General features: G+C 42.3%; 3 protein-coding genes across 4 annotated transcripts; all 3 read right to left on the bottom strand.

Annotated features, from left to right (window-relative positions):
- Positions 1-3,626: 3,626 nt before the first annotated feature.
- On the bottom strand, positions 3,627-12,816 carry LOC115177805 (zinc finger protein 501). 2 transcript variants are annotated; one of them, XM_029738776.1, is made up of 2 exons: positions 12,133-12,816; positions 3,627-4,735 (listed from the first exon to the last, which is right to left on the bottom strand). In XM_029738776.1, exons 1-2 carry the CDS (start codon positions 12,425-12,427, stop codon positions 3,738-3,740), a joined length of 1,293 nt encoding a protein of 430 aa, XP_029594636.1. In that variant the 5' UTR covers positions 12,428-12,816; the 3' UTR covers positions 3,627-3,737. The 2 variants fall into 2 exon arrangements, with proteins under 2 accessions (XP_029594636.1, XP_029594638.1); XM_029738778.1 differs by lacking the exon at positions 3,627-4,735 and adding an exon at positions 5,128-6,983 and having other exon boundaries at positions 12,133-12,807.
- Positions 12,817-14,960: 2,144 nt separating this feature from the next.
- Positions 14,961-16,178, bottom strand: LOC115178602 (zinc finger protein 239-like; the record flags this gene model as incomplete). The annotated part of the gene is made up of 1 exon (XM_029739856.1): positions 14,961-16,178. A coding segment is annotated over one exon (834 nt), but the record flags the coding sequence as incomplete, so codon positions are not given.
- Positions 16,179-16,355: 177 nt separating this feature from the next.
- LOC115178601 (golgin subfamily A member 6-like protein 6) lies at positions 16,356-19,136 on the bottom strand. The gene is made up of 2 exons (XM_029739855.1): positions 18,331-19,136; positions 16,356-16,365 (listed from the first exon to the last, which is right to left on the bottom strand). The coding sequence occupies exons 1-2, from the start codon at positions 18,795-18,797 to the stop codon at positions 16,356-16,358; spliced, it is 477 nt and encodes a 158-aa protein (XP_029595715.1). The 5' UTR covers positions 18,798-19,136.
- Positions 19,137-27,718: the final 8,582 nt, after the last annotated feature.

Here is a 27,718-nt window from a genome sequence, read left to right as displayed (position 1 = left end):
ACCCACACACTGGACTCTAAACCACACACTGGACTCTAACCACACACTGGACTCTACCCATACACTGGACTCTAAACCATACACTGGACTCTACCCACACACTGGACTCTACCCACACACTGGACTCTAAACCACACACTGGACTCTAACCACACACTGGACTCTACCCACACACTGGACTCTAAACCATACACTGGACTCTACCCACACACTGGACTATAACCACACACTGGACTCTACCCAACACACTGGACTCTACCCACACACTGGACTATAACCACACACTGGACTATAACCATACACTGGACTATAACCACACACTGGACTCTACCCACACACTGGACTCTACCCACACACTGGACTCTACCCACACACTGGACTCTACCCACACACTGGACTCTACCACCACACTGGACTCTACCACCACACTGGACTCTACCCACACACTGGACTCTACCCACACACTGGACTCTACCCACACACTGGACTCTACCCACACACTGGACTCTAAACCACACACTGGACTATAACCACACACTGGACTCTACCCATACACTGGACTATAACCACACACTGGACTCTACCCAACACACTGGACTCTACCCACACACTGGACTCTAAACCACACACTGGACTATACCCATACACTGGACTATAACCACACACTGGACTCTAAACCACACACTGGACTCTAAACCACACACTGGACTCTAAACCACACACTGGACTCTACCCACACACTGGACTCTAAACCACACACTGGACTATACCCATACACTGGACTCTAAACCACACACTGGACTCTACCCACACACTGGACTCTACCCACACACTGGACTCTACCCACACACTGGACTCTACCCACACACTGGACTCTACCCATACACTGGACTCTACCCACACACTGGACTCTACCCACACACTGGACTCTACCCACACACTGGACTCTACCCACACACTGGACTCTACCCACACACACTGGACTCTACCCACACACTGGACTATAACCACACACTGGACTCTACCCAAACACTGGACTCTACCCATACACTGGACTCTAACCACACACTGGACTCTACCCACACACTGGGCTCTACCCACACACTGTACTCTACCCACACACTGGACTCTAAACCACACACTGGACTATAACCACACACTGGACTCTAAACCACACACTGGACTATAACCATACACTGGACTCTAAACCACACACTGGACTCTACCCACACACTGGACTCTAACCACACACTGGACTCTAAACCACACACTGGACTATAACCACACACTGGACTCTAAACCACACACTGGACTATAACCACACACTGGACTATAACCACACACTGGACTATAACCACACACTGGACTCTAAACCACACACTGGACTCTAAACCACACACTGGACTCTAACCACACACTGGACTCTAACCACACACTGGACTCTAAACCACACACTGGACTCTAAACCACACACTGGACTCTAAACCACACACTGGACTCTAAACCACACACTGGACTCTAAACCACACACTGGACTCTAACCACACACTGGACTCTAAACCACACACTGGACTCTAAACCACACACTGGACTCTAAACCACACACTGGACTCTAAACCACACACTGGACTCTAACCACACACTGGACTCTACCCACACACTGGACTCTACCCACACACTGGACTCTAACCACACACTGGAATCTAACCACACACTGGACTATAACCACACACTCACACATACAGTGAGGAAAAAAAGTATATGATCACCTGCTGATTTTGTACGTATGCCCACTTACAAAGAAATTATCAGTCTATAATTTTAATAGCAGGTTTATTTGAACAGTGAGAGACAGAATAACAACAAAAAAATCCAGAAAAACGCATGTCAAAAATGTTATAAAATGATTTGCATTTTAATGAGGGAAATAAGTATTTGACCCCTCTGCAAAACATGACTTATTACTTGGTGGCAAAACCCTTGTTGGCAATCACAGAAATCAGACGTTTCTTGTAGTTGGCTATCAGGTTTCCACACATCTCAGGAGGGATTTTGTCCCACTCCTCTTTGCAGATCCTCTCCAAGTCATTAAGGTTTTCGAGGCTGATGTTTGGCAACTCGAACCTTCAGCTCCCTCCACAGATTTTCCATGGGATTAAGGTCTGGAGACTGGCTAGGCCACTCCAGGACCTTAATGTGCTTCTTCTTGAGCCACGTCTTTGTTGCCTTGGCCGTGTGTTTTGGGTCATTGTCATGCTGGAATACCCATCCACGACCCATTTTCAATGCCCTGGCTGAGGGAAGGAGGTTCTCACCCAAGATTTGACGCTACATGGCCCCGTCCATCGTCCCTTTGATGCGGTGAAGTTGTCCTGTCCCCTTAGCAGAAAAACACCCCCAAAGCATAATGTTTCCACCTCCATGTTTGACGGTGGGGATGGTGTTCTTGGAGTCATAGGCAGCATTCCTCCTCCTCCAAACACGGCGAGTTGAGTTGATGTCAAAGAGCTCCATTTTGGTCTCATCTGACCACAACACTTTCACCAGTTGTCCTCTGAGTCATTCAGATGTTCATTGGCAAACTTCAGACGGGCATGTATATGTGCTTTCTTGAGCAGGGGGACCTTGCAGGCGCTGCAGAATTTCAGTCCTTCACGGCGTAGTGTGTTACCAATTGTTTTCTTGGTGACTATGGTCCCAGCTGCCTTGAGATCATTGACAAGATCCTCCCGTGTAGTTCTGGGCTGATTCCTCACCATTCTCATGATCATTGCAACTCCACGAGGTGAGATCTTGCATGGAGCCCCAGGCCGAGGGATATTGACAGTTCTTTTGTGTTTCTTCCATTTGCGAATAATCGCACCAACTGTTGTCACCTTCTCACCAAGCTGCTTGGCGATGGTCTTGTAGCCCATTCCAGCCTTGTGTAGGTCTACAATCTTGTCCCTGACATCCTTGGAGAGCTCCTTGGTCTTGGCCATGGTGGAGAGTTTGGAATCTGATTGATTGATTGCTTCTGTGGACAGGTGTCTTTTTTTACAGGTAACAAGCTGCGGTTAGGAGCACTCCCTTTAAGAGTGTGCTCCTAATCTCAGCTCGTTACCTGTATAAAAGACACCTGGGAGCCAGAAATCTTTCTGATTGAGAGGGGGTCAAATACTTATTTCCCTCATTAAAATGCAAATCAATTTATAACATTTCTGACATGCATTTTTCTGGATATTTTTGTTGTTATTCTGTCTCTCACTGTTCAAATAAACCTACCATTAAAATTATAGACTGATCCTTTCTTTGTCAGTGGGCAAACGTACAAAATCTGCAGGGGATCAAATACTTTTTTCCCCCACTGTACTGCACTGACGCTCCAACACACATGGACACAAACAAAACACGTGTATATTGATGCCACACACACACATTCCTTCACACTCTTCACATATGCTGCTGCTACTCTGTTTATCTATCTATCCATAGTAACTTTACCTCTACCTATATGTACATATTACCACAATTACCTCAACTTCCTTGTACCCCTGCATATTGACTCAGTACTGGTACTCTTGTATATAGCCTTGTTATTTTGTGTTATTATTTTTCCTTAAGTTTATTTAGCAACATTTTCTTACTTTTTAAAAACTGTGCATTGTTGGTTAAGGGCTGGTAAGTCAGTATTTCATGGGAAGATATACTACACCTGTAGAACGTGACAAATAAAATGTGATTTTATAACATTTCTCTCAGGTGTGGATTCTTTCATGCACTTTTAGTTGCCTTAACCAGGTAAATTTAAATCCGCAGTGGGAGCAATGGTAAAGCTTCTCTCCAGAGTGTATTCTCTTATGAATTTTCAGGGTCCCTAAACGAGTAAAACTCTTGCAACACTGGAAGCATTGGAATGGTTTTTCTCCAGTGTGCGACATCTCATGCCTTTTCAGGTTCCCTAACTGGCTAAAACTCTTTTCACACTGCGAGCATTGGAAAGGCTTCTTTCCTGTGTGTGTCCTCTCATGTGTTTTCAGGTGACCTAAGTGGGTAAAGCTTTTCCCACACTGACAGCATTGGAAAGGTTTTTCTCCAGTGTGTGTCCTCTCATGAATGTTCAGGTTCCCTACCTGGCTAAAACTCTTTACACACTGGAAGCATTGGAATGGTTTCTCTCCTGTGTGTATTCTCTTATGATCTTTCAGATGTGATGATTTGATAAACCTCTTTCCACACTGAGAGCATTGGTAAGCCCTCTCTAAAGAATGTGCTCTCTCGTGTGATTTCAGGTTCCCTAGCTGAGTAAATCTTTTTCCACACTGGGAACATTGGTTGGGCCTCTTTTTTGAGTGTGTTCTTTCATGCTTTATCAGGTCTCCTGATGAGAAAAATACATTTTCACACTGGGAACAGTTGTAAGGCTTCTCTCTAGTGTGTGTTCGCTCATGTGACTTCAGGTTACCTAACCGGTTAAATGTCTTTCCACATTGAGTGCATTTGTGAGGCTCCTCTCCAGAGTGTATTCTCTCATGTATTTTCTGTCTCCTTAACTGGGTAGATTTCTTTCCACACTGGGAATATTGGAACGGCTTTTCTCCTGTGTGTATTCTTTCATGTTCTTTCAGGTAATATACCCGCTTAAAACTCTTTCCACAGTGGGAACACTGGTGTGGTCTCACTGGTTTTGGGGTCTCCTGGTCTGGTTTCCCTGAAGGACTCTTCCCGTTGTCAGAGGGAGAGTCTGGTCTCTCTCCTGCCAAAGACAAACAGAGTCTCTCGTTAAACAGAGAACAGGATTGCTGCGAAATATTTTGAGAAATACGACCCTAAATGAAACCTCCACATGATAAAACTGGCCATCTCTCTGGTTTAATCCAGACTAGATCACTCAATAACCTGATGTTAGTTTTTTAGATTGTTTAAAGGTCCAATGCAGCTGTTTTATCTCAATATCAAATCATTTCTGGGTAACAGTGAAGTACCTTACTGTGATTGTTTTAAATTAAAATGTAAAAAAAAGAAACAAAAATTAGCTTCTTAGCAAAAGAGCAATTTCTCAAACAAGAATTTGGGAGTGGTCTGAGCGGGGAGGGGAAAACGGAAAACTAGCTGTTATTGGCAGAGAGGTTTAGAACTCTTTCTTATTGGTCTATTAACTCATATTTGTTTTTATTGAACTTTTATTCATAAAAGGGTGGGTCACCATTAAGACCAGGGGTCATCTCATTTACAAGGGAGCCCTGTTGAACATGAGCACAATTTAATACAACAATGTAAGATAATAATATTAATACAATGCACACAACAAGATGAGTCAAAGCTAACACAACAAGATGAATCAAAGCCAACACAACAAGATGAATCAAAGCCAACACAACAAGATGAATCAAAGCCAACACAACAAGATGAATCAAAGCCAACACAACAAGATGAATCAAAGCCAACACAACAAGATGAATCAAAGCCAACACAACAAGATGAATCAAAGCCAACACAACAAGATGAATCAAAGCTAACACAACAAGATGAATCCAAGCTAACACAACAAGATGAATCAAAGCCAACACAACAAGATGAATCAAAACAAACACAACAAGATGAATCAAAGCCAACACAACAAGATGAGTCAAAGCCAACACAACAAGATGAATCAAAGCCAACACAACAAGATGAATCAAAGCTAACACAACAAGATGAATCAAAGCCAACACAACAAGATGAATCAAAGCCAACACAACAAGATGAATCAAAGCTAACAGAACAAGGTGAATCAAAGCTAACAGAACAAGGTGAATCAAAGCTAACACATCAAAATGAATCAAAGCTAACAGAATAAGATGAATCAAAACTAACACAACAAAATGAATCAAAGCTAACACAACAAGATGAATCAAAGCTAACAACTCTCACATATCACCTCCCTTCAACTCAATCTAAACTGTCCAATGGAGACCAACAAGATGAATCAAAACAAACAAAACTCACATATTACATCCCTGATTTCACCAGGGAGGCTAAAACTCAAGCCCACTAAAACAGGCTGAAATTTCAGGCAGTCTTTTCAAACAGCTCTTACACACATGGCATTATCATCCTTTTCACCATTTCGCAATATTATTTTCACCTCCGTGTGGAAATAAAGATAAAAACACAGACAAATCATGTTTCTGACTGCACTGGTCCTAAATAAAAATGATCCTTCGTTGTCTTGATTCCCCTTTATCATTTTGAAAAGAAAGTGAAAGCCAAGATTTCACCCAAATGTCCTGAAATCAGACATGAGTTGGTGGTATAACAGGTTATATGATGTGGTATCATAGATATTTCAATCAGATCAGTCTGTCTTACCTTATAGCTAAAATATGAAGGAGCTAACAACACCATTGAGATTTCAATCAGATCAGTCTGTCTTACCTTATAGCTAAAAAAACTAAGGACGTAAAGACACCATTGAGATTTGAAAAAAGAATCATGTTTTATCACATCATGTAGAGCTCATATCATGTAATTATTATTTTTTTGCTCTCTCCAGTATTTAGACTGGTTAAAGCACTACAGACAGAGATATTCAGAGTCATCGGTTCAACAACAGCAGAGTTTGTGCCCCTGTTTAAGATAGAACTCACTGGTGTTAATCAGATCTCCAGTCTCTTCCTCTTCTTCTAATGTGACAGTAATCTCTCCTTCCTCAACACCAAAAACATCTTCCTCTTCTTTCACTGTGACAGTCACCTCCCCCTCCTCTTTCACTCCAAAGACACATTGAGAGCAGTGATATGGCTTCTCCCCTGTGTACGTTTTCTTATGTCTTTTCAGACTCCCTAACTGGGTAAAACTCTTCCCGCAGTGGGAGCAGTGGTGAGGCTTCTCTCCAGAGTGTATTCTCTTATGTATCTTTAGGTTCCCTAACTTGGTAAAACTCTTCCTGAGGTGGGAACAGGGGTTTCGTCTTGCTGGTTTGGACGTCTCTGGCTCTGTTTCCTCTGAGTCTGGTCTCTCTCCTGCCAAAGACAAACAGAGTATTTAGTTTAGGCAGAGGCTACAAATACAGAGTTTTCACCGCCGCTCCGCCCTGCTGAAAATGTACTTGTTAAAACTAAGGATCCAAATCACGTTCTGCCCATGTTATAAATAACACACATTAATGTTTCTCTCTTTACCCTCTTCTGAACTCTCAACCAATTTGATCAATATGATGATCGGCAGGTAGCATGGTGGTTAGAGCATTGAGCCAGTAACCGAAAGGTTGCTAGATCGAATCCCCGAGCTGACAAGGTAAAAATCTGTCGTTCTGCCCATGAACAAGGCAGTTAACCAACTGTTCCTAGGCCGTCAATGTAAATAAAAATGTGTTCTTAACTGACTTGCCTAGTTAAATAAAGGTTAAATATTTTTTTTAAATTATGTTTCTACCTGATACTGTATTTTCTGAACAGCTGAAATAAAAACCCTCGTGCGATTTTAACAAACATTCCAAAAAAATATATATATTTTGGAAGCTACAACCTAATCTGTCTGTTGTAACGGATATTTTCTTTTGAATAACATATCAAGACTGTTTCAAGGACAGCTTTTTTCCATCTACGTAACATTGCAAAAATCAGAAACTTTCTGTCCAAAAATTATGCAGAAAAATGAATCCATGCTTTTGTTACTTCTAGGTTGGACTACTGCAATGCTCTACTTTCCGGCTACCCGGATAAAGCACTAAATAAACTTCAGTTAGTGCTAAATACGGCTGCTAGAATCCTGACTAGAACCAAAAAATGTGATCATATTACTCCAGTGCTAGCCTCCCTACACTGGCTTCCTGTTAAGGCAAGGGCTGATTTCAAGATTTTACTGCTAACCTACAAAACATTACATGGGCTTGCTCCTGCCTATCTTTCCGATTTGGTGCTGCCGTACATACCTACACGTACGCTACGGTCACAAGACGCAGGCCTCCTAATTGTCCCTAGAATTTCTAAGCAAACAGCTGGAGGCAGGGCTTTCTCCTACAGAGCTCCATTTTTATGGAATGGTCTACTTACCCATGTGAGAGATGCAGACTCGGTCTCAACCTTTAAGTCTTTACTGAAGACTCATCTCTTCAGTAGGTCCTATGATTGAGTGTAGTCTGGCCCAGGAGTGTGAAGGTGAACGGAAAGGCTCTGGAGCAACGAACCGCCCTTGCTGTCTGTGCCTGGCCGGTTCCCCTCTCTCTACTGGGATTCTCTGCCTCTAACCCTATTACAGGGGCTGAGTCACTGGCTTATTGGTGTTCTTCCATGCCGTCCCTAGGAGGGGTGCGTCACTTGAGTGGGTTGAGTCACTGACGTGGTCTTCCTGTCTGGGTTGGCGCCTGTCTTTCTCTCTCTTGGGCTGTGCCGTGGCGGAGATCTTTGTGGGCTATACTTGGCCTTGTCTCAGGATGGTAAGTTGGTGGTTGAAGATATCCCTCTAGTGGTGTGGGGGCTGTGCTTTGGCAAAGTATTTATGCTGCAGTAGTTTGTGTCGGGGGGCTAGGGTCAGTCTGTTATATCTGGAGTATTTCTCCTGTCTTATCCGGTGTCCTGTGTGAATTTAAGTATGCTCTCTCTAATTCTCTCTTTCTCTCTTTCTTTCTCTCTCTCTGAGGACCTGTGCCCTAGGACCATGCCTCAGGACTACCTGGCATGATGACTCCTTGCTGTCCCCAGTCCACCTGGCCGTGCTGCTGCTCCAGTTTCAACTCTTCTGCCTGCGGCTATGGAACCCTGACCTGTTCACCGGACGTGCTACCTGTCCCAGACCTGCTGTTTTCAACTCTCTAGAGACAGCAGGAGCGGTAGAGATACTCTCAATGATCGGCTATGAAAAGCCAACTGACATTTACTCGAGGTGCTGACTTGTTGCACCCTCGACAACTACTGTGATTATTTTTATTTGACCATGCTGGTCATTTATGAACATTTGAACATCTTGGCCATGTTCTGTTATAATCTCCACCCGGCACAGCCAGAAGAGGACTGGCCACCCCTCATAGCCTGGTTCCTCTCTAGGTTTCTTCCTAGGTTTTGGCCTTTCTAGGGAGTTTTTCCTAGCCACCGTGCTTCTACACCTGCATTGCTTGCTGTTTGGGGTTTTAGGCTGGGTTTCTGTACAGCACTTTGAGATATCAGCTGATGTAAGAAGGGCTATATAAATACATTTGATTTGATGTTGACGTAGCACAAGCAAGACACTGTGTACATAATGCATTGGGTCAAAAAATAATCTGCGTTTTGTGTGATGATGTAATCTTTATAGTTATGCTGCCATTTAGCCAGGAGTCTAGCTGCCATTTAGCCAGGAGTCTAGCTGCCATTTAGCCAGGAGTCTAGCTGCCATTTAGCCAGGAGTCTAGCTAGCAGTTAGCCAGGAGTCTAGCTAGCAGTTAGCCAGGAGTCTAGCTGCCATTTAGCCAGGAGTCTAGCTGCCATTTAGCCAGGAGTCTAGCTAGCAGTTAGCCAGGAGTCTAGCTAGCAGTTAGCCAGGAGTCTAGCTAGCAGTTAGCCAGGAGTCTAGCTAGCAGTTAGCCAGGAGTCTAGCTAGCAGTTAGCCAGGAGTCTAGCTCGCAGTTAGCCAGGAGTCTAGCTCGCAGTTAGCCAGGAGTCTAGCTCGCAGTTAGCCAGGAGTCTAGTTGCCATTTAGCCAGGAGTCTAGCTGCCATTTAGCCAGGAGTCTAGCTGGCATTTAGCCAGGAGTCTAGCTGGCATTTAGCCAGGAGTCTAGCTGGCATTTAGCCAGGAGTCTAGCTGCCATTTAGCCAGGAGTCTACCTCCTGTTTGCAATGATGATGAAAAAGAACATTAACCTCTATGGGATCAGTATCCCCCCCCTCTGGACGGTTGAACTAACGTAGGCTAATGTGATTAGCATGAGGTTCTAAGTAACAAGAACATTTCCCAGGACATAGACATATCTGATATTGGCAGAAAGCTTAAATTCTTGTTAATCTAACTGCACTGTCCAATTTACAGTAACTATTACAGTGAAAGAGTACCATGCTATTGTTTGAGGAGAATGCAAAGTTATGAACTTGAAAATGCATTAAATCTCTATTAACACGCTTGTTTGATACGCTGTACAGGCTACATATAGCTTGTTTGATACGCTGTACAGGCTTGCCTACATAGCTGCATGTAACTTCCCTTCACTAGCACGAGAAAACAGGCCAACATGAAGAGAGACGACTAGCAGGTAGCTTGGCGGGTAGAAGTGTTGGGCCAGTATCCGAAAAGTTGCTGGATTGAAAATCCTCGAGCTGACAAGGTAAAAATCTGTCATTCTGCCCTAGTTAACCCACTGTTCCCCAGGCACCGATGTCAATTAAGGCACCCCCCAAATCGGAGGGCCTGTTGTCCGGACCTCTGGCAGTCTCTATGGGGGTGGCACAGGGTTCAATTCTTGGGCCGACTCTCTTCTCTGTATACATCAATGATGTCGCTCTTGCTGCTGGTGAGTCTCTGATCCACCTCTACGCAGACGACACCATTCTGTATACATCTGGCCCTTCTTTGGACATTGTGTTAACAAACCTCCAAACAAGCTTCAATGCCATACAACACTCCTTCCGTGGCCTCCAACTGCTCTTAAACGCTAGTAAAACGAAATGTATGCTCTTCAAACTATCGCTGCCCGCACCCGCCCGCCCAGCATCACTACTCTGGACAGTTCTGACTTAGAATATGTGGACAACTATAAATACATAGGTGTCTGGCTAGACTGTAAACTCTCCTTCCAGACTCACATCAAAATCCAAAGTTAAATCTAGAATTGGCTTCCTATTTCGCAACAAAGCATCCTTCACTCATGCGGCCAAACATACCCTTGTAAACCTGACCATCCTACCGATCCTCGACTTCGGCGATGTCATTTACAAAATAGCCTCCAATACCCTACTCAATAAATTGGATGCAGTCTATCACAGTGCCATCCGTTTTGTCACCAAAGCCCCATATACTACCCACCACTGCAACCTGTACGCTCTCGTTGGCTGGCCCTCGCTTCATACTCGTCGCCAAACCCACTGGCTCCAGGTCATCTACAAGACCCTGCTAGGTAAAGTCCCCCCTTATCTCAGCTCGCTGGTCACCATAGCAGCACCCACCTGTAGCACGCGCTCCAGCAGGTATATCTCTCTGGTCACCCCCAAAGCCAATTCCTCCTTCGGCCGCCTCTCCTTCCAGTTCTCTGCTGCCAATGACTGGAACGAACTACAAAAATCTCTGAAAGTGGAAACACTTATCTCCCTCACTAGCTTTAAGCACCAGCTGTCAGAGCAGCTCACAGATTACTGCACCTGTACATAGCACATCTATAATTTAGCCAAAACAACTACCTCTTCCCCTACTGTATTTATTTATTTATTTGCACCCCATTATTTCTATTTCTACTTGCACTTTCTTCCACTGCAAATCTACCATTCCAGTGTTTTACTTGCTATATTGTATTTACTTCGCCACCATGGCCTTTTTTTGCCTTTACCTCCCTTATCTCACCTCATTTGCTCACTTTGTATATAGACTTATTTTTCTACTGTATTATTGACTGTATGTTTGTTTTACTCCATGTGTAACTCTGTGTTGTTATATGTGTCGAACTGCTTTGCTTTATCTTGGCCAGGTCGCAATTGTAAATGAAAACATGTTCTCTACTTGCCTACCTGGTTAAATAAAGGTGAAATAAAAAACAAAAAACCGCGGAAGACACATTGCAGTTGAATGCATTCAGTTGTACAACTGACTAGGTCTCCCCCGTTCCCTTAGTGGAACTTGTCCCATAAGAAAAGCTTGCTTTTGATTTCCGATGCAAAACCCTTTTGCTACAGTGTGCACTAATGAATATCACCCTGAACGAAACCTCCACATGATAAAATAGTCTTCCTATGAGGTTTAATCCAGATCAGTTCTCTTAATAACCTGACACCAAGACAAGCTGTACAACAGCTGGAAACCAAGTCTAGTGTAGAAAAGTCTGAAAAGTAAATCTAATATAATAGGATACATTTGATCCATTGTGACGTTTTGTTGGTGACAAAATGGCACAAAACAACATATTGAAATACATAGCTTCAGGAGAATGACCCTTTAACACCACATAGTTCAACAACTGCAGACTTTGTGCTGTTTTTAAAATACTACTTACTAGTATTAACCAGATCTCCTGTCTTCTCTTCTTCTAATGTGACAGTATTATCTGCCTCCTCCTTCACTACAAAAACGTCTTCCTCTTCTTTCACAGTAACATCCTCCTGTTTCACTCTGAGTGCTTCTTCCTCTTTCACTGTAACGTCTTCCTCCTCTTTCACTGTAACAGCCTCAACCTCTACCTCTTTTTTAACTGTGACAGCCTCTTCTTCATTCTCCTCTTTCACGAGAGATTCTTTCTCCGTCCAGCAGACCTCTTTTGTAGCAGGAGGAGAGTAGCTTCGTGAACTCATGGTCGAAGACCTTAGCTAGCTAGTTAGCATTAGCGACTAGCTTAGTGTTATTTATCCAGCTAGCTAATAACGTAAATGGAGTAACTAGTAAATACACAAACAGTGTGTTTAAAACACAGGTTAATATACACAAAAATGGCATAAAGAGCTTCGATGTTTCGTTTTTAATTTTGGCTACCGATGTGACTAAATTGTTGCTGAAGAAACGTCCCGTCCACTAGATTATACGTCACGCACGAGGAATCACCTGAAACCCTCACATCGCCATCTGCTGACTGGAGTGGGTAACGCAGTTGAACAAAACATTCTGGCAAAACAATGTAAACAAGTAATTGGTAAATAACCAGTTTTCTGTTACTTCTTACAGATCATTTCCTCCACGCAGATGTAGAAGCTGAATATGAATATGTACATTATGATAAACCCTGTTATAATAAACCCTGTTATAGTAAACCCTGTTATAATAAACCCTGTTATAGTAAACCCTGTTATAATAAACCCTGTTATAATAAACCCTGTTATAGTAAACCCTGTTATAGTAAACCCTGTTATAATAAACCATGTTATAATAAACCTTGTTATAGTAAACCCTGTTATAAATAAATCCTGTTATAATAAACCCTGTTATTAATAAACCCTTTTATAAAAGGTAATGCGTTAAAACATCCTCTGTTTTTTGTTATTTTTCACCTCCAGAGTTTTTATCTAGATGAGAGCATACTATTACTTTACAGGGGCAATCTGCAGTTCAAACAATAACAAGGCGTACCCCACCTCTGTTTTGGTAAAAAGCTGGCATTAAACAGGCTTATATGTTGGGTTCTGATGGGGTACGACAGCTGAACTAAGCTCATTAGGCATAACGAGTCAAAGGGTAATATATCATTCATTTAAAAGTTTGAAGTTGGATGTAGCAAATTTCCCCTTTAAAGTCACACTGTTAGATGTGAACATACTATTGCCTTAAAGTCACTCTGTAAGATACAAATAATCAGTGAGCCACCAATGCAGAAAATAACAGATAGCACTTGATTATCTGTAGTGCTCGAGGAATGACACACACACACACACACACACAAAGCCAGAGTTGGAAAATGCTAATTTCTTTACAGAGAGTATGTATCACAGCCTTAAGTGTCCATGTTTGCGCCGCAATTGCTTTTTGAATGGTGCGACCGGTAAAGACGCTTGAGGGAGGACGGTCACGTGTGTTTTGCGAAGCGGGTCCCATGTTTCCAGCCAGGTATGAGCCGGGGTAGTCACTAAAGCTACAAGCTTCACGTGCCAAGATCTAAGTGCATGTGCTTGGTTGGAGTTGAATTTTTGGAGCAACAGACCAACAACCTTTTGGTAATGACGCTGTAACACACCGGTCAACGCATTTCTAGACTCACTAGAGGGCGACAGCAGAGATTTCCATGTTGTTGTCTTCACCTTTTGAGGAAAAGAAGAATCACTTGAACCATCATTTTTTATATTTAACCTTTATTTAACTAGGCAAGTCAGTGAAGAACAAATTCTTATTTACAACAACTGCCTACACCGACCAAACCCGGACGACGCTGGGCCCTTTGTGTGCAGCCCTAAGGGATTCCCAATCACGGCCGGTTGTGATACAGACTGGAATCGAACCATGGTCTGTAGTGACGCCTCTAGCACTGAGATGCAGTGACTTAGACCATTGTGATACAGCCTGGAATGGAACCAGGGACTGTAGTGAAGCCTCTAGCACTGAGATGCAGTGCCTTAGACCGCTGTGATACAGCCTGGAATCGAACCAGGGTGTCTGTAGTGACGCCTCTAGCACTGAGATGCAGTGCCTTAGACTGCTGTGATACAGCCTGGAATCGAACCAGGGTGTCTGTACTGACACCTCTAGCACTGATGCAGTGCCTTAGACCACTGTGATACAGCCTGGAATCGAACCAGGGTGTCTGTACTGACACCTCTAGCACTGAGATGAAGTGCCTTATACCGCTGTAATACAGCCTGGAATCGAACCAGGGTCTGTAGTGTCTTAGACCACTGTGATACAGCCTGGAATAGAACCAGGATGTCTGTAGTGACGCCTCTAGCACTGAGATGCAGTGCCTTATTCTACTGCGCCACTCAGAAGCCCATCATTCCCCACTGGAAGCTAATTTGAAAGAAAACCAACTGCATATTTAAATAATAGTTATTTGTAATGAATGGCTTGTTTTGTTCTTACCTCGTTTTGTGCCAGTAGGCTGTGGGTTATTCTGACAGCAGCTAGTTGACAGCAAGCAAGCTAGTCTTTTAGCTTCCAAAATCTCCCCCATGTGAAATAATAAGTTATATACATAATTAGCCACGGTAAAATATTATTCTACTCCCCAGTGTAACCTAAAACATGATGTCAAGTTGATATGCTGCTTCAATGTATTCACACTCATATCAACTTAAAGATGCACTATGCAGAAATCGCTCCACCATTTCCTGGCTCCTAAATTCTAGCAGTTCACCTAATTTCAGTTTGTGACAAAACAAGCAGTCATTGTGTAGAGAATCATTGTACCATCTAAACCACTGAAATATATTTTACACAACCCAATATTGTTCAGCTGTTTTGAAGCTGGTGTACAAAACCTAAAGTAAAAGAAACAAAAACTAAACTTCAGAACAGGGAAGCATAGAAATTGCACACATGGAACAGATCTACAGCTTCTTGGACTTTCTTTCAATGAGACTAACAGATCTATAACTCATATTTCTATGTGAATGTGTGTCAGGTTTGCCCAAAAAGTTACATATTGTAGGTTTAAAATAGAGTGTCATTATATCACCGAGAAAAGGCAAGGAATTAACAATGTGGCAAAGTGGCAGGTCTCAATTTTCAGGGAGCACAAAAAGTACATAAAACTGAGTAAATAAATATGACTTCACACTAGGAGCATTGCTAACGTTTCTCTATGGTGTGGATTCTTTCATGTTCTTTCAATTGCCTTAATGAGGTAAAACTCTTTACGCACAGGGAGCATTGGTAAGGCTTCTCTCCTGTGTGTATTCTCTCATGCATTTTCAGGTTCCCTAACTTGGTAAAACTCTTTCCACACTGAGAACAGTGATGAGGCTTCTCACCTGTGTGTATTCTCTTATGCATTTTTAGACTCCCTAACTCTGTAAAACTCTTTCCACACAGGGAGCAGTGGAAAGGCTTATCTCCTGTGTGTGTCCGCTCATGTTTTTTCAGGTTGCTTAACTCGGTAAAACTCTTTCCACAAAGGGAGCAGTGGAAAGGCTTCTCCCCTGTGTGTATTCTCTTATGTATTTTCAGGCTCCCTAACTCGGTAAAAGTCTTTCCACACTGAGAGCAGTGATGAGGCTTCTCGCCTGTGTGTGTCCGCTCATGCCTTTTCATGTTGCCTAACTCTGTAAAACTCTTTCCGCACAGTGAGCAGTGGAAAGGCTTCTCTCCTGTGTGTGTTCTCTCATGTGATTTCAGGTACCCTAACTTGGTAAAACTCATTCCACACTGAGAGCATTCGTAAGGCTTCTCTCCTGTGTGTATTCTCTCATGTATTTTTAGGTTCCCTAACTGGGTAAAACTCTTCCCACACTGGGAGCAGTGATGAGGCTTTGCTCCAGTGTGCGTTCTCTCATGTCTTTTCAGGTTCCCTAACTTGGTAAAACTCTTCCTGCAGTGGGAGCAGTCGTGTCGTTTTGCTGGTTTGGACGTCTCTGGCTCTGGTTCCTCTGAGTCTGATCTTTCTCCTGCCAAAGACAAACAGAGGGTTTATTTAAACAGAGAGACCTGAATAAACACTAATTGAAAACACTATTGAACTTCACTGTTGTTATGCAAATCATTTGTGGCATAAGCAAACATTTCTGGTCAAACAGTCTTATAAAACATCTACCAGAATTAGTTTGAAACGGTATTAGAAATAGGCCTGCATCAAAACAGTCTTCAAAAATATCTACCAGAAATAAACAGATGTAGAAGGGATCTTAGAAACAGCCTGAAAAGGGATTGGAAACAGCCTGAAAAGGGATTGGAAACAGCCTGAAAAGGGATTGGAAACAGCCTGAAAAGGGATTGGAAACAGTCTGAAAAGGGATTGGAAACAGCCTGAAAAGGTATTGGAAACAGCCTGAAAAGGGATTGGAAACAGCCTGAAAAGGGATTGGAAACAGCCTGAAAAGGGATTGGAAACAGTCTGAAAAGGTATTGGAAACAAGCTGAAAAGGGATTGGAAACAGGCTGCATCAAAACAATCATGTTGAAGTAAATTCCCCTGCCAACTATTATACTTAGTTTCAGATGCTTTATTTTCCTTCTGTACGTTTAAAGAGATTCTCCTTCACTTTTGAATACTTTTTTCTTAAAATAGTGCTCACAAGCCAAAAGTGGTCCATGAAAATCACGCACTATGTCACATGTAGATTTGTGCACCACGTTATTACTCTCCCTCTGCTCTGCTGTGGGTGCATGATGAGCCTCTTGCTAGCCATCACTCATATGGTGGGGGGCTGAAGCTCATTTGTTGAACTTGAATTGCTAGGGGGCTGGCCCACGTGGGGGGAAATGTAGGGAGAATGGCACAGCACAACTGTCACTTTTAAACTAGGAATTTTCGTGGCTAATTGAGGTAAGATATTGATTCTTCTCATAGATTATGCATGTATGAACTACACATCGACACATCCGGCTCAAAGAGGAAGGTTTACAAAACGCTTAGTAGTCACCAAAGTTCCGGAGCATGTCTTTAAGAAAGTAGTGGCAGTGCCTTGTCATTTTGTCACTAAAAACAAACATATCATTAAAATATTTTGAGGAGGGTGGATAATATAAGTTCACATAAGTAACAAGTAAAAGTAGACCAAACAATAACATAGTGTTTTAACTGATATTCAATTGTGTTTATGAATTATTTAGTGATTAAAAGTTATCATTCTGTTACCCCCCAAAAAAATCAAGCCTTTTATTTCCATTTACTGTAACCAGCCCTCTCACCCACTGAGCACCGACGGACACCAGACATCCATGGACGTTGAAATACAGTATAGCAGAGCACACTTGAGTACCTGTTTAATTTACTGTATTTTACTTCACTGTACTTTACTGAACTCTACTCTACTGAACTCTACTGAGCTCTACTCTACTGAGCTCTACTCTACTGAACTCTACTGAGCTCTACTGTACTGAACTATACTGAACTCTACTGAGCTCTACTCTACTCTACTGAACTCTACTGAGCTCTACTCTACTGAGCTCTACTGAACTCTACTGAGCTCTACTCTACTGAGCTCTACTGAACTATACTGAGCTCTACTCTACTGAGCTCTACTCTACTGAACTCTACTGAACTCTACTCTACTGAACTCTACTGAAGAGTAGAAGCAAAAGATGTGGTTGTTCTAGCTATCTGTAAGAGGCTCCAAGAGAATCTGGAAACGTAGCCACTTCGTTCATGTAAAAGTCCCTTTAACATTTTTTTTGCCCCTTTAACATTTTTTTTACAGTACTGAGCAACATATTCAAGTGTAGGATTTCAGTTGAATAACTCTTCAAAACGACACATTAGTTGAACAACTGCAGTGTTTGTGCCCCTGTTTTAAAGACGGTTCTCACTGTAGCTGCTTTTAGCAATGCTGGTGAATTTACACTAGTGTTGCTCGCAATTGCGTTGCACAAAAAAACTGGACAGTCAGAAGCCAGAAGTGAAATAAAATGGCATTTTAACTGAGTTGGTGAGCTGGACGATTGGTCTTTCAAACGGGAAGAATTTGAGACAAAATAGCTAACTACAAACGTATTATTAAAACAGACTTTCCAAACGTTCCAGACCCACTTTCTCTCTGCTTTCAAAATAAAAGTTATTACTTTTTTGTGCACATATGGCACAAGTGCAGGACTTTTATTTTGATAAAAGTAGATATACTCACTGGTGATCATCAGATCTTGTTCAGTCTCCTCCTCCTCTCTTTCCTCATCCTCTTTCACTCTAGAAGGCTCTTCCTCTTTTTTCAATATAATATCCTCCTCCTCTTCTTCCTTTTTGATCCTGAAAGCTTCTACCTCCTCTTCTTCTTCTTTCACTCCAAACGGTTCTTTCAATGTGATATCCTCCTCTTCCTCCTTTTTAATTCTGAAAGCATCCATCTCCTCCTCTTCCACAATAACAGTCTCTATCCACTCTTCCTCTTTCACTCCAAACGTTTCTTTCTCCTCTTTCACTGTAACATCCTCCTCGTCTTCTTCCTCTTTTATCATTTTGAAAGCCCCTTCCTCTCCTATCACTGTAATATCCCCCTCTTCCTCTTTTACGACAATGTTCAGCCCCAGAGCTTCTTTCTCCGTCCAACAGACCTCCTCTTCTTTAGCAGAGGAGTAGCTTACTGAGCTCATTTTCGGGGACGTTAGCTAGCTAGCTAGCTATTAGCATTAGCGACTAGCTTAGTGCTAGTTTGACTATCAATTTCAACAAATTGTCAAATACGTTTAAGTTAACTAACGTTACTAGACACGTAAACAGAATTGTGTTTAAAACACAGAGTAATATATCCAAAATGGGCTAAAGCGCTTCAGTGTTTCGCTTTTCTGTTGGCTAGCAAGATACCGAAGTGGTTAAATAAGCAGCTTTGTTGTTGAAGTCCCGTCCACTAGATTATGCGTCACACAAGTAGCATTCACCTGAATCTCACAACGTCATCTGCTGATTGGAGTGGGTAACGCAGTTTAGAAAAATATTCACTGCATTGTTTATTCTGGCCAACAATGTCATAAAAAAACATTTTCTCCTTTGCCAAGATAATCCATCCACCTGACAGGTCAAATACAGTGAAAACAGAGAAATCAAGTACAGAGAGACAGATTTCTCTGTTTTCACAGTATTTGATTTTGCTTTCTGTCTTATTTTGTCTCTATAAAGTGTGCTGTGACTTTGTTAAATGCACTTTAAATAAATTGTGATTTGATCTAGATGGGGAAAAGAACAAACATATTTTTTGAACAATTACTATTCTAGCATTAATTCATAATGTACATACAGTGAGGGAAAAAAGTATTTGATCCCCTGCTGATTTTGTACGTTTGCCCACTGACAAAGAAATTATCAGTCTATAATTTTAATGGTAGGTTTATTTGAACAGTGAGAAACAGAATAAGAACAAAAAAATCCAGAAAAACGCATGTCTAAAATGTTATAAATTGATTTGCATTTTAATGACAAATAAAAATGTAAAAAACAAATAATTACAGAGCAGCAGTAAAATAACAGTAGCAAGGCTATATACAGGGGGTACTGGTACAGAGTCAATGTTAGTCAAGGTAATTGAGGTAATATGTACATGTAGGTAGAGTTAAAGTGACTATGCATAGACAATAAACAGAGAGTAGCAGCAGCGTAAAGGGGACGACGACAATGCAAATAGTCTGGGTAGCCATTTGATTAGCTGTTCAGGAGTCTTACGGCTTGCGGGTAGAATCTGTTAAGAAGCCTTTTGGACAAAGACTTAGCGCTGCGGTATTGCTTGCCGTGCGGTAACAGAGAGAACAGTCCATGACTAGGGTGGCTGGAGTCTTTGACAATTTTTAGGGCCTTCCTCTGACACCGCCTGGTATAGAGGTCCTAAATGGCAGGAAGCTTGACCCCAGTGATGTACTGGGCTGTACGCACTACCCTCTGTAGTGCCTTGCGGTCGGAGGCCGAGCAGTTGCCATACCGGGCAGTGATGCAACCAGTCAGGATGCTCTCGATGGTGCAGCTGTAGAACTTTTTAAGGATCTGGGGACCCATGCCAAATCTTTTCAGTCTCCTGAGGGGGAATAGGTTTTGTCGTGCACTCTTCACGACTGCCTTGGTGTGTTTGGACCATGATAGTTTGCTGGTTATGTGGACACCAAGGAACTCTTACCTGCTCCACTACAGCCCCATCGATGAGAATGGGGGCGTGATCGGTCCTCTTTTTCCTGTAGTCCACAATCATCTCCTTTGTCTTGATCACGTTGAGAGAGAGGTTGTTATCCTGGCACCACATGGCCAGGTCTCTGACCTCCTCCCCATAGGCTGTCTCATCGTTGTCGGTGATCAGGCCTACCACTGTTGTGTCGTCAGCACACTTAATGATGGTCTTGGATTCGTGCCTGGCCATGCAGTCATGAATGAACAGGGAGTACAGGAGGGGACTGAGCACGCATCCCTGAGGGGCCCCCGTGTTGAGGATCAGTGTGGCGGATGTGTTGTTACCTACCCTTACCACCTGGGGGGCGGCCCGTCAGGAAGTCCAGGATCCAGTTGCAGAGGGAGGTGTTTAGTCCCAGGGTCCTTAGCTTAGTGATGAGCTTTGAGGGCACTATGGTGTTGAAAGCTCAGCTGTAGTCAATGAACAGCATTCTCACATAGGTGTTCCTTTTGTCCGGGTGGGGAAGGGCAGTGTGGAGAAGAATTGAGATTGCATCATCTGTGGATCTGTTGAAGTAAATGAAGTAAAAGTAGGAAAAATAAAGTAAAGTACAGATACTTAAGTAGTACCTTAAAGTATTTTTTCTAAAGTACTTTACAGAACTGGTATTAGCATGTGTGTGTGTTCCATTAAGTGTAGTTTTATCTGTTTTTTAAATCCGATTTTACTGCTTTACTTTGAGTTACATGACGTGTAGTACTGTGCGCCTCCCATAGTCTGTTCTGGACTTGGGCACTGTGAAGAGACTTCTGACAGCATGTCTTGTGGGGTATGAACAGTATGGGTGTCCGAGCTGTGTGCTAGTCGCTCAAACATACAGCTCTGTGCTTTCAGCTTGTCAACACCTCTCACAAATACAAGCAGTGATACATCTCTCCTCTACTTTGAGCCAGGAGAGATTGACATCCATGCTGTTGACGTTAGCTCTCCACATACATAAGGGCCAGCTGTGCTGCTCTGTTCTGAGCCAACTGTAATTTGCCTATGTACCTTTTTGTGGCACTTGGCCATATGACTGGGCAGTAGTAGTAGTAGTATGTCCAGGTGCAACAAGACTAGGGCCTGTAGGACATGATAGCAATGCCAAGAAAACAGAGCAGCGCTTTATTATGGACAGACCTCTTCCCATCTTAGCTACTATTGCAACAATATGTTTTGACCATGACAGTTTACAACCCAGGGTTACACCAAGCAGTTTAGTCTCCTCAACTCAGTCAATTTCCACATTATTCATTACAAGATAGTTGAGGTTTTTGGGCTTAGTGAATGATTTATCAAGTGATTTCAATTGCTGTAGTAGCTGTCGTGTAGAATGTTGAGTCATCGGCAGACAGACACACAGGCTTTACTCAGTGCCAGTGGCAGGTCATTAGTAAAAATTGAAAAATGTAAGGGGCCTAGACAACTGCCCTGTGGAATTCCGAATTCTACCTGGATTATGTTGGAGAGGCTTCCATTAAAGAATACCCTCTGTTCTCTGTTAGGCAGGTAACTTTCATTTCTTGCTACCCACTCCGAAACTAACTGCAGCTCCTTGTTAAGTGTTGCAGTCATTTCAGTCGCTGTGGTAGCTGACGTGTATAGTGTTGAGTCATCCGCATACATAGACACACTGCCTTTACTCAAAGTCAGCGGCATGTCGTTAGTAAAAATGTTAAAAAGTAAGGGGCCTTGACAGCTGCCCTTGTGAATTCCTGATTCTGCCTGGATTTTGTTGGAGAGGCTTCCATTAAAGAAAACCCTCTGTGTTCTGTTAGACAGGTAGCTCTTTATCCACAATATAGCAGGGGATGTCATAACATACGTTTTTCCAGCAGCAGATTATCATCGATAATATCAAAGGCTGCACTGAAGTCTAACTAAACAAGCTCCCACAATCTTCTTATTATCAATTTATTTCAAACTATCATCAGTCCTTTGAGTAAGTGCTGTTGAGTGCCCTTCACATATAAGCATGCTAAAAGTCCATTGCAAATTTGTTTACTGTGAAATATCATTGTATCTGGTCAACAACAAAAAAATCCTAAAGTTTTCTAAGGGTTTGTAACAGGCGTTTGCTAATCTTGGGTAGCAGAATTACTTTTGCTTCTCTCCAGGCCCGGGGGAAAACATTTTCCTATTATTGAAAAAATGGCAAATAGGAGTGGCAATATAGTCTATTATAATCCTCAGTACTATTCCATCCAAGTTGTCAGACCCAGGTGGCTTGTCATTCTTTAAAAAATATATATTTTACCCCCTTTTTCGTGGTATCCAATTGGTAGTAGTTACTGTCTTGTCTCATCGCTGCAAGTCCCGTACGGACTCGGGAGAGGCAAAGGTCGAGAGTCGTGTCCTCTGAAACACAACCCAACCAAGCCGCACTGCTTCTTGACACAGCGCACATCCAACCCGGATGCCAGTCGCACCAATGTGTCAGAGGAAACACCGTACACCTAGCGACCTGGTCAGCATGCACTGCATCCGGCCCACCACAGGAGTCGCTAGTGCACAATGAGACAAGGATATCCCTGCTGGCCAAACCCTCCCTAACCCAGACGACGCTGAGACTATTGTGCGCCGCCCCATGGGCCTCCCGGTCGCAGCCGGCTGCGACAGAGTCTGGGCTCGAACCCAGAATCTCTGGTGGCACAGCTAGCACTGTGATGCAGAGCCTTAGACCACTGTGCCACCCGTGGAAGGCCACGGCTTGTCATTCTTGATAGACAACAATTATTTTTTTCACATCTTCCACATTCACTTTGCGGAATTGTACATTACAATGCTTGTCTTTCATAATTTGGTCAGTTACACATGAATGTGTAGGTTTAAAATTAGTTGTTGGCATGTCATGCCTAAATTTGCTAATCTTGCCAATGAAAAATGATTAAAGTAGTTGGCAATATCAGTGGGTTTTATGATTAATGAGCCATCTGATTCAATGTCACAACAACAAAAAAGAAAAAAAATTATGAAATGAAATATATGCATTCACTACTGTAAGTCGCTCTGGATAAGAGCGTCTGCTAAATGACTAAAATGTAAAAAATGTAAAATGAAGGATGTAGCAGAGTTTGCTTTTTTGCCCAAATTTAATTTACTAATATCCTTTGACCTTTAACCTGTCTGGTTAAAGTGGAATCGCGTGGCGCGAAATAAAATACCTCCAAAATGCTATAACTTCAATTTCTCAAACATATGACTATTTTACACCATTTTAAAGACAAGACTCTCGTTAATCTAACCACATTGTCCGATTTCAAAAAGGCTTTACAGCGAAAGCAAAACATTAGCTTACGTCAGGAGAGTACCCTGCCAAAAATAATCACATAGCCATTTCCAAAGCAAGCATATATGTCACAAAAACCAAAACCACAGCTAAATGCAGCACTAACCTTTGATGATCTTCATCAGATGACACTCCTAGGACATTATGTTATACAATACATGCATGTTTTGTTCAATCAAGTTCATATTTATATCAAAAAACAGCTTTTTACATTAGCATGTGATGTTCAGAACTAGCATACCCACTGCAAACTTCCAGTGAGTTTACTAAATTACTCATGATAAACGTTAACAAAATACATAACAATTATTTTAAGAATTATAGATACAGAACTCCTTTATGCAATCACGGTGTCAGATTTTAAAATAGCTTTTCGGCGAAAGCACATTTTGCAATATTCGGAGTATATAGCCCGGCCATCACGGCTAGCTATTTTGACACCCACCAAGTTTGGGACAACCTAAACTCAGAATTACTATTAGAAAAATTGGATTACCTTTGCTGTTCTTCATCAGAATGCACTCCCAGGACTTCTATTTCAACAACAAATGCAGTTTTGGTTCCAAATAATCCATAGTTATATTCAAATAGCTCCGATTTGTTCGTGCGTTCAGGTCACTATCCGAAGGGTGACGCGCGAGCGTATTTCGTGAAAATTAATTTCAAAATATTCCATTACCGTACTTCGAAGCATGTCAAACGCTGTTTAAAATCAATTTATATGCTATTTTTTTCGTAAAATAGTGATAATATTCCAACCGGGCGACGTTGTATTCATTCAAAGGCTGAAAGAAAGAAATTGAGAATTCTCGTGAACGCGCCTCTCAGTCTCACTGTCCCCAGGCTGACCACTCACAAATTCTCCTGCTGTTCTTCGCTCAGAGACAGCAGACACCCCATTCCACTTTCTGGCGCCTTCTGAGAGCCAATGGAAGCCTTAGAAAATGTCACGTTACAGCACAGATGCTGTATTTTCGATAGAGATGCAACAGAAGGACAACAAATTGTCAGACAGGGCACTTCCTGTATGGAATCTTCTCAGGTTTTGGCCTGCCATATGAGTTATGTTATACTCACAGACACCATTCAAACAGTTTTAGAAACTTTAGAGAGTGTTTTCTATCCAAATCTACTAATTATATGCATATTCTCGTTTCTGGGCAAGAGTAGTAACCAGTTTAAATCGGGTACGTTTTTTTATCCGGCCGTGCAAATACTGCCCCCCTAGCCCCAACAGGTTCATGCAGCTTATAAAGGCATCATAAAGCCTTCATAAGCACTACATAAATGTGTCACAAAACATCTAACCTAAGGAAACACTTACCTTGATGAAAGCCCCCCAACATAAGGAAACTCTGACCTTGATGAAAGCCCCCAACTGAAGGAAACTCTTACCTTGATGAAAGTCCCCAACTGAAGGAAACTCTGACCTTGATGAAAGTCCCCAACATAAGGAAACTCTGACCTTGATGAAAGTCCCCAACTGAAGGAAACTCTTACCTTGATGAAAGTCCCCAACTGAAGGAAACACTGACCTTGATGAAAGCCCCCAACATAAGGAAACTCTGACCTTGATGAAAGTCCCCAACTGAAGGAAACTCTGTCCTTGATGAAAGCCCCCAACATAAGGAAACTCTGACCTTGATGAAAGTCCCCAACTGAAGGAAACTCTGTCCTTGATGAAAGCCCCCAACATAATTAATTGACAGTAAACCAGGTTACATGTTCCTCAAGTACACAAACACAACAATATAACAAGCCATACCGTTCGGTACTGGGCCCAGTCAGGTCTTAGACACATTCGCCCCCCGCTGCTGAAATGATCAGCCACAACATGTTGTCACCATTGTAACAGTTTGTAATCGAGCCCTGGTCTCCAGCATGGGAATAGAAGAGGAATGCATGGTGCTGTAATCTCAGGTAGGACTACTGCAAATCATCTGGGCTCTGATACAAGCACACACACACACACACACAAACACACACACACACACACACACACACACACACACACACGCAAGCTTTGCATGGTGCTGTAATCTCAGGTAGGACTACTGCAAATCATCTGGGCTCTGATACAAGCACACACACACACACACACGCAAGCTTTGCATGGTGCTGTAATCTCAGGTAGGACTACTGCAAATCATCTGGGCTCTGATACAAGCACACACACACACACACACACACACGCAAGCTTTGCATGGTGCTGTAATCTCAGGTAGGACTACTGCAAATCATCTGGGCTCTGATACAAGCACACACACACACACACACGCAAGCTTTGCATGGTGCTGTAATCTCAGGTAGGACTACTGCAAATCATCTGGGCTCTGATACAAGCACACACACACACACACGCACACGCAAGCTTTGCAGGTCAATCAACTAATTTAAATACCTCTCACGCCCTACAGTAACCTGTGGATCACGAGAGAACCTTCACAAATCAGCAGAACGTTAATAACCTATTCCCGGAAAACACAAAACAGAAAAAAAATTATTTGGGAGAAAAAAAAGTCAAAACTTAGGCCAAAAATAAAAACATATATTTTTTATGTGCATGTCTGCACTTTAGCGTGTGTGTCATCCAGCAGCACAGCATTTTGGGTAAAGTTGAGGTCAGATCCAATATTAGCTTGGCACCCAAGAGGGAAAGAGGTTGTGTCATCCTGCAGCACAGCATTTTGGGTAAAGTTGAGGTCAGATCCAATATTAGCTTTATGCACCCAGTAATATAATATAATGGGGGAAGTAATATAATACAGTGGGGGGAAAAAGTATTTGATCCCCTGCTGATTTTGTACATTTGCACACTTACAAAGAAATGATCAGTCTATAATTTTAATGGTAGGTTTATTTGAACAGTGAGAGTCAGAATAACAACAAAAATATCCAGAGAAATGCATGTCAAAAATGTTATAAAATGATTTGCATCATCCTTCTCAACCATACCATTTTTCAATTCCTCATCAAACCACAAGGTTTGGACAGATTTTACAGTCGTTTTCTTAATGGGTGCGTGCTTATTAGTAACTGGGATATGAAACGTCATAAATGTGTCAAGGGCAGCGTCTGGTTGCTCCTCATTACACACCACAGACCAACAAATATTATTTACATCTTCAACATAGGAATCACTACAAAACCTCTTGTATTACCTCTTATACACTATGTTAGGCCCAGCCTCTAGTTTTCCTACATATGGCTCCTATATTGTGATCACTACATCCGATGGATATGGATACTGCTTTAAAGCAGATTTCTGCAGCATTAGTAAAGATGTGATCAATACATGTGGATGATTTCATTACTGTGCTGTTTGTAAATACTCTGTTAGGTTGACTGATAACCTGAACGAGGATGCAGGCACTAGTTACAGTTGGAAGCGTTTTCTTGAGTGAACAGCTTGATGAAAACTAGTAAATATTTAGTCACCCAGAAAATATACCTCTGTTGACATCGCATACATTACCAAGCATTTCACACGTTATCCAGATACTGACTGTTAGCACTTGGTGGTCTATAGCAACTTCCCACAAGAATGGGCTTGAGGTGAGGCAGGTGAACCTGTAGCCATAGTACTTCCACAGCATTTGACATCCGATCCTCTCTGAGCTTAACAGTAATATGACTGAGTATAAACATTGAAATTTCTGTCTCTTCTATAGAGGTCGTAACCATGTATTGCTACCATTGATTCATCAAAGCTATTCTCTAAGTGAGTTTCAGAGATAGTATATGAATGTTATCTGTTACTAGTGACTTACTGATTTCATGACCCTTGTTTCTAAGGCTACACGTGTTAACGTGGACTATTTGTAGCACTTTTCTCAGATTCGAATTGTTACAAGCATTTCACTACACCCACAATAACATCTGCTAAACACGTGTATGTGACAAATAAAATTGGATTTGGGAAGTAGACATGCTCATGTTATTAATGTTAGTGCAGGGTGATATGCACACAGTGGACTTCTTACGAGGGCAAACCATCTCAGTGTTAATAGTATAATTCTGGTTTATAGGCACATGATTGCTGCATACAATAGCTGTTGAATTGACAGAGACACTCAGGGGAGTTAGAGGAACATAAA

The sequence above is a fragment of the Salmo trutta genome, chromosome 38 (genome assembly GCF_901001165.1).
Source record: "Salmo trutta chromosome 38, fSalTru1.1, whole genome shotgun sequence".
NCBI classification, from domain to species: Eukaryota; Metazoa; Chordata; class Actinopteri; order Salmoniformes; family Salmonidae; genus Salmo; species Salmo trutta.
This window is presented reverse-complemented; position numbering and strand designations above follow the sequence as displayed.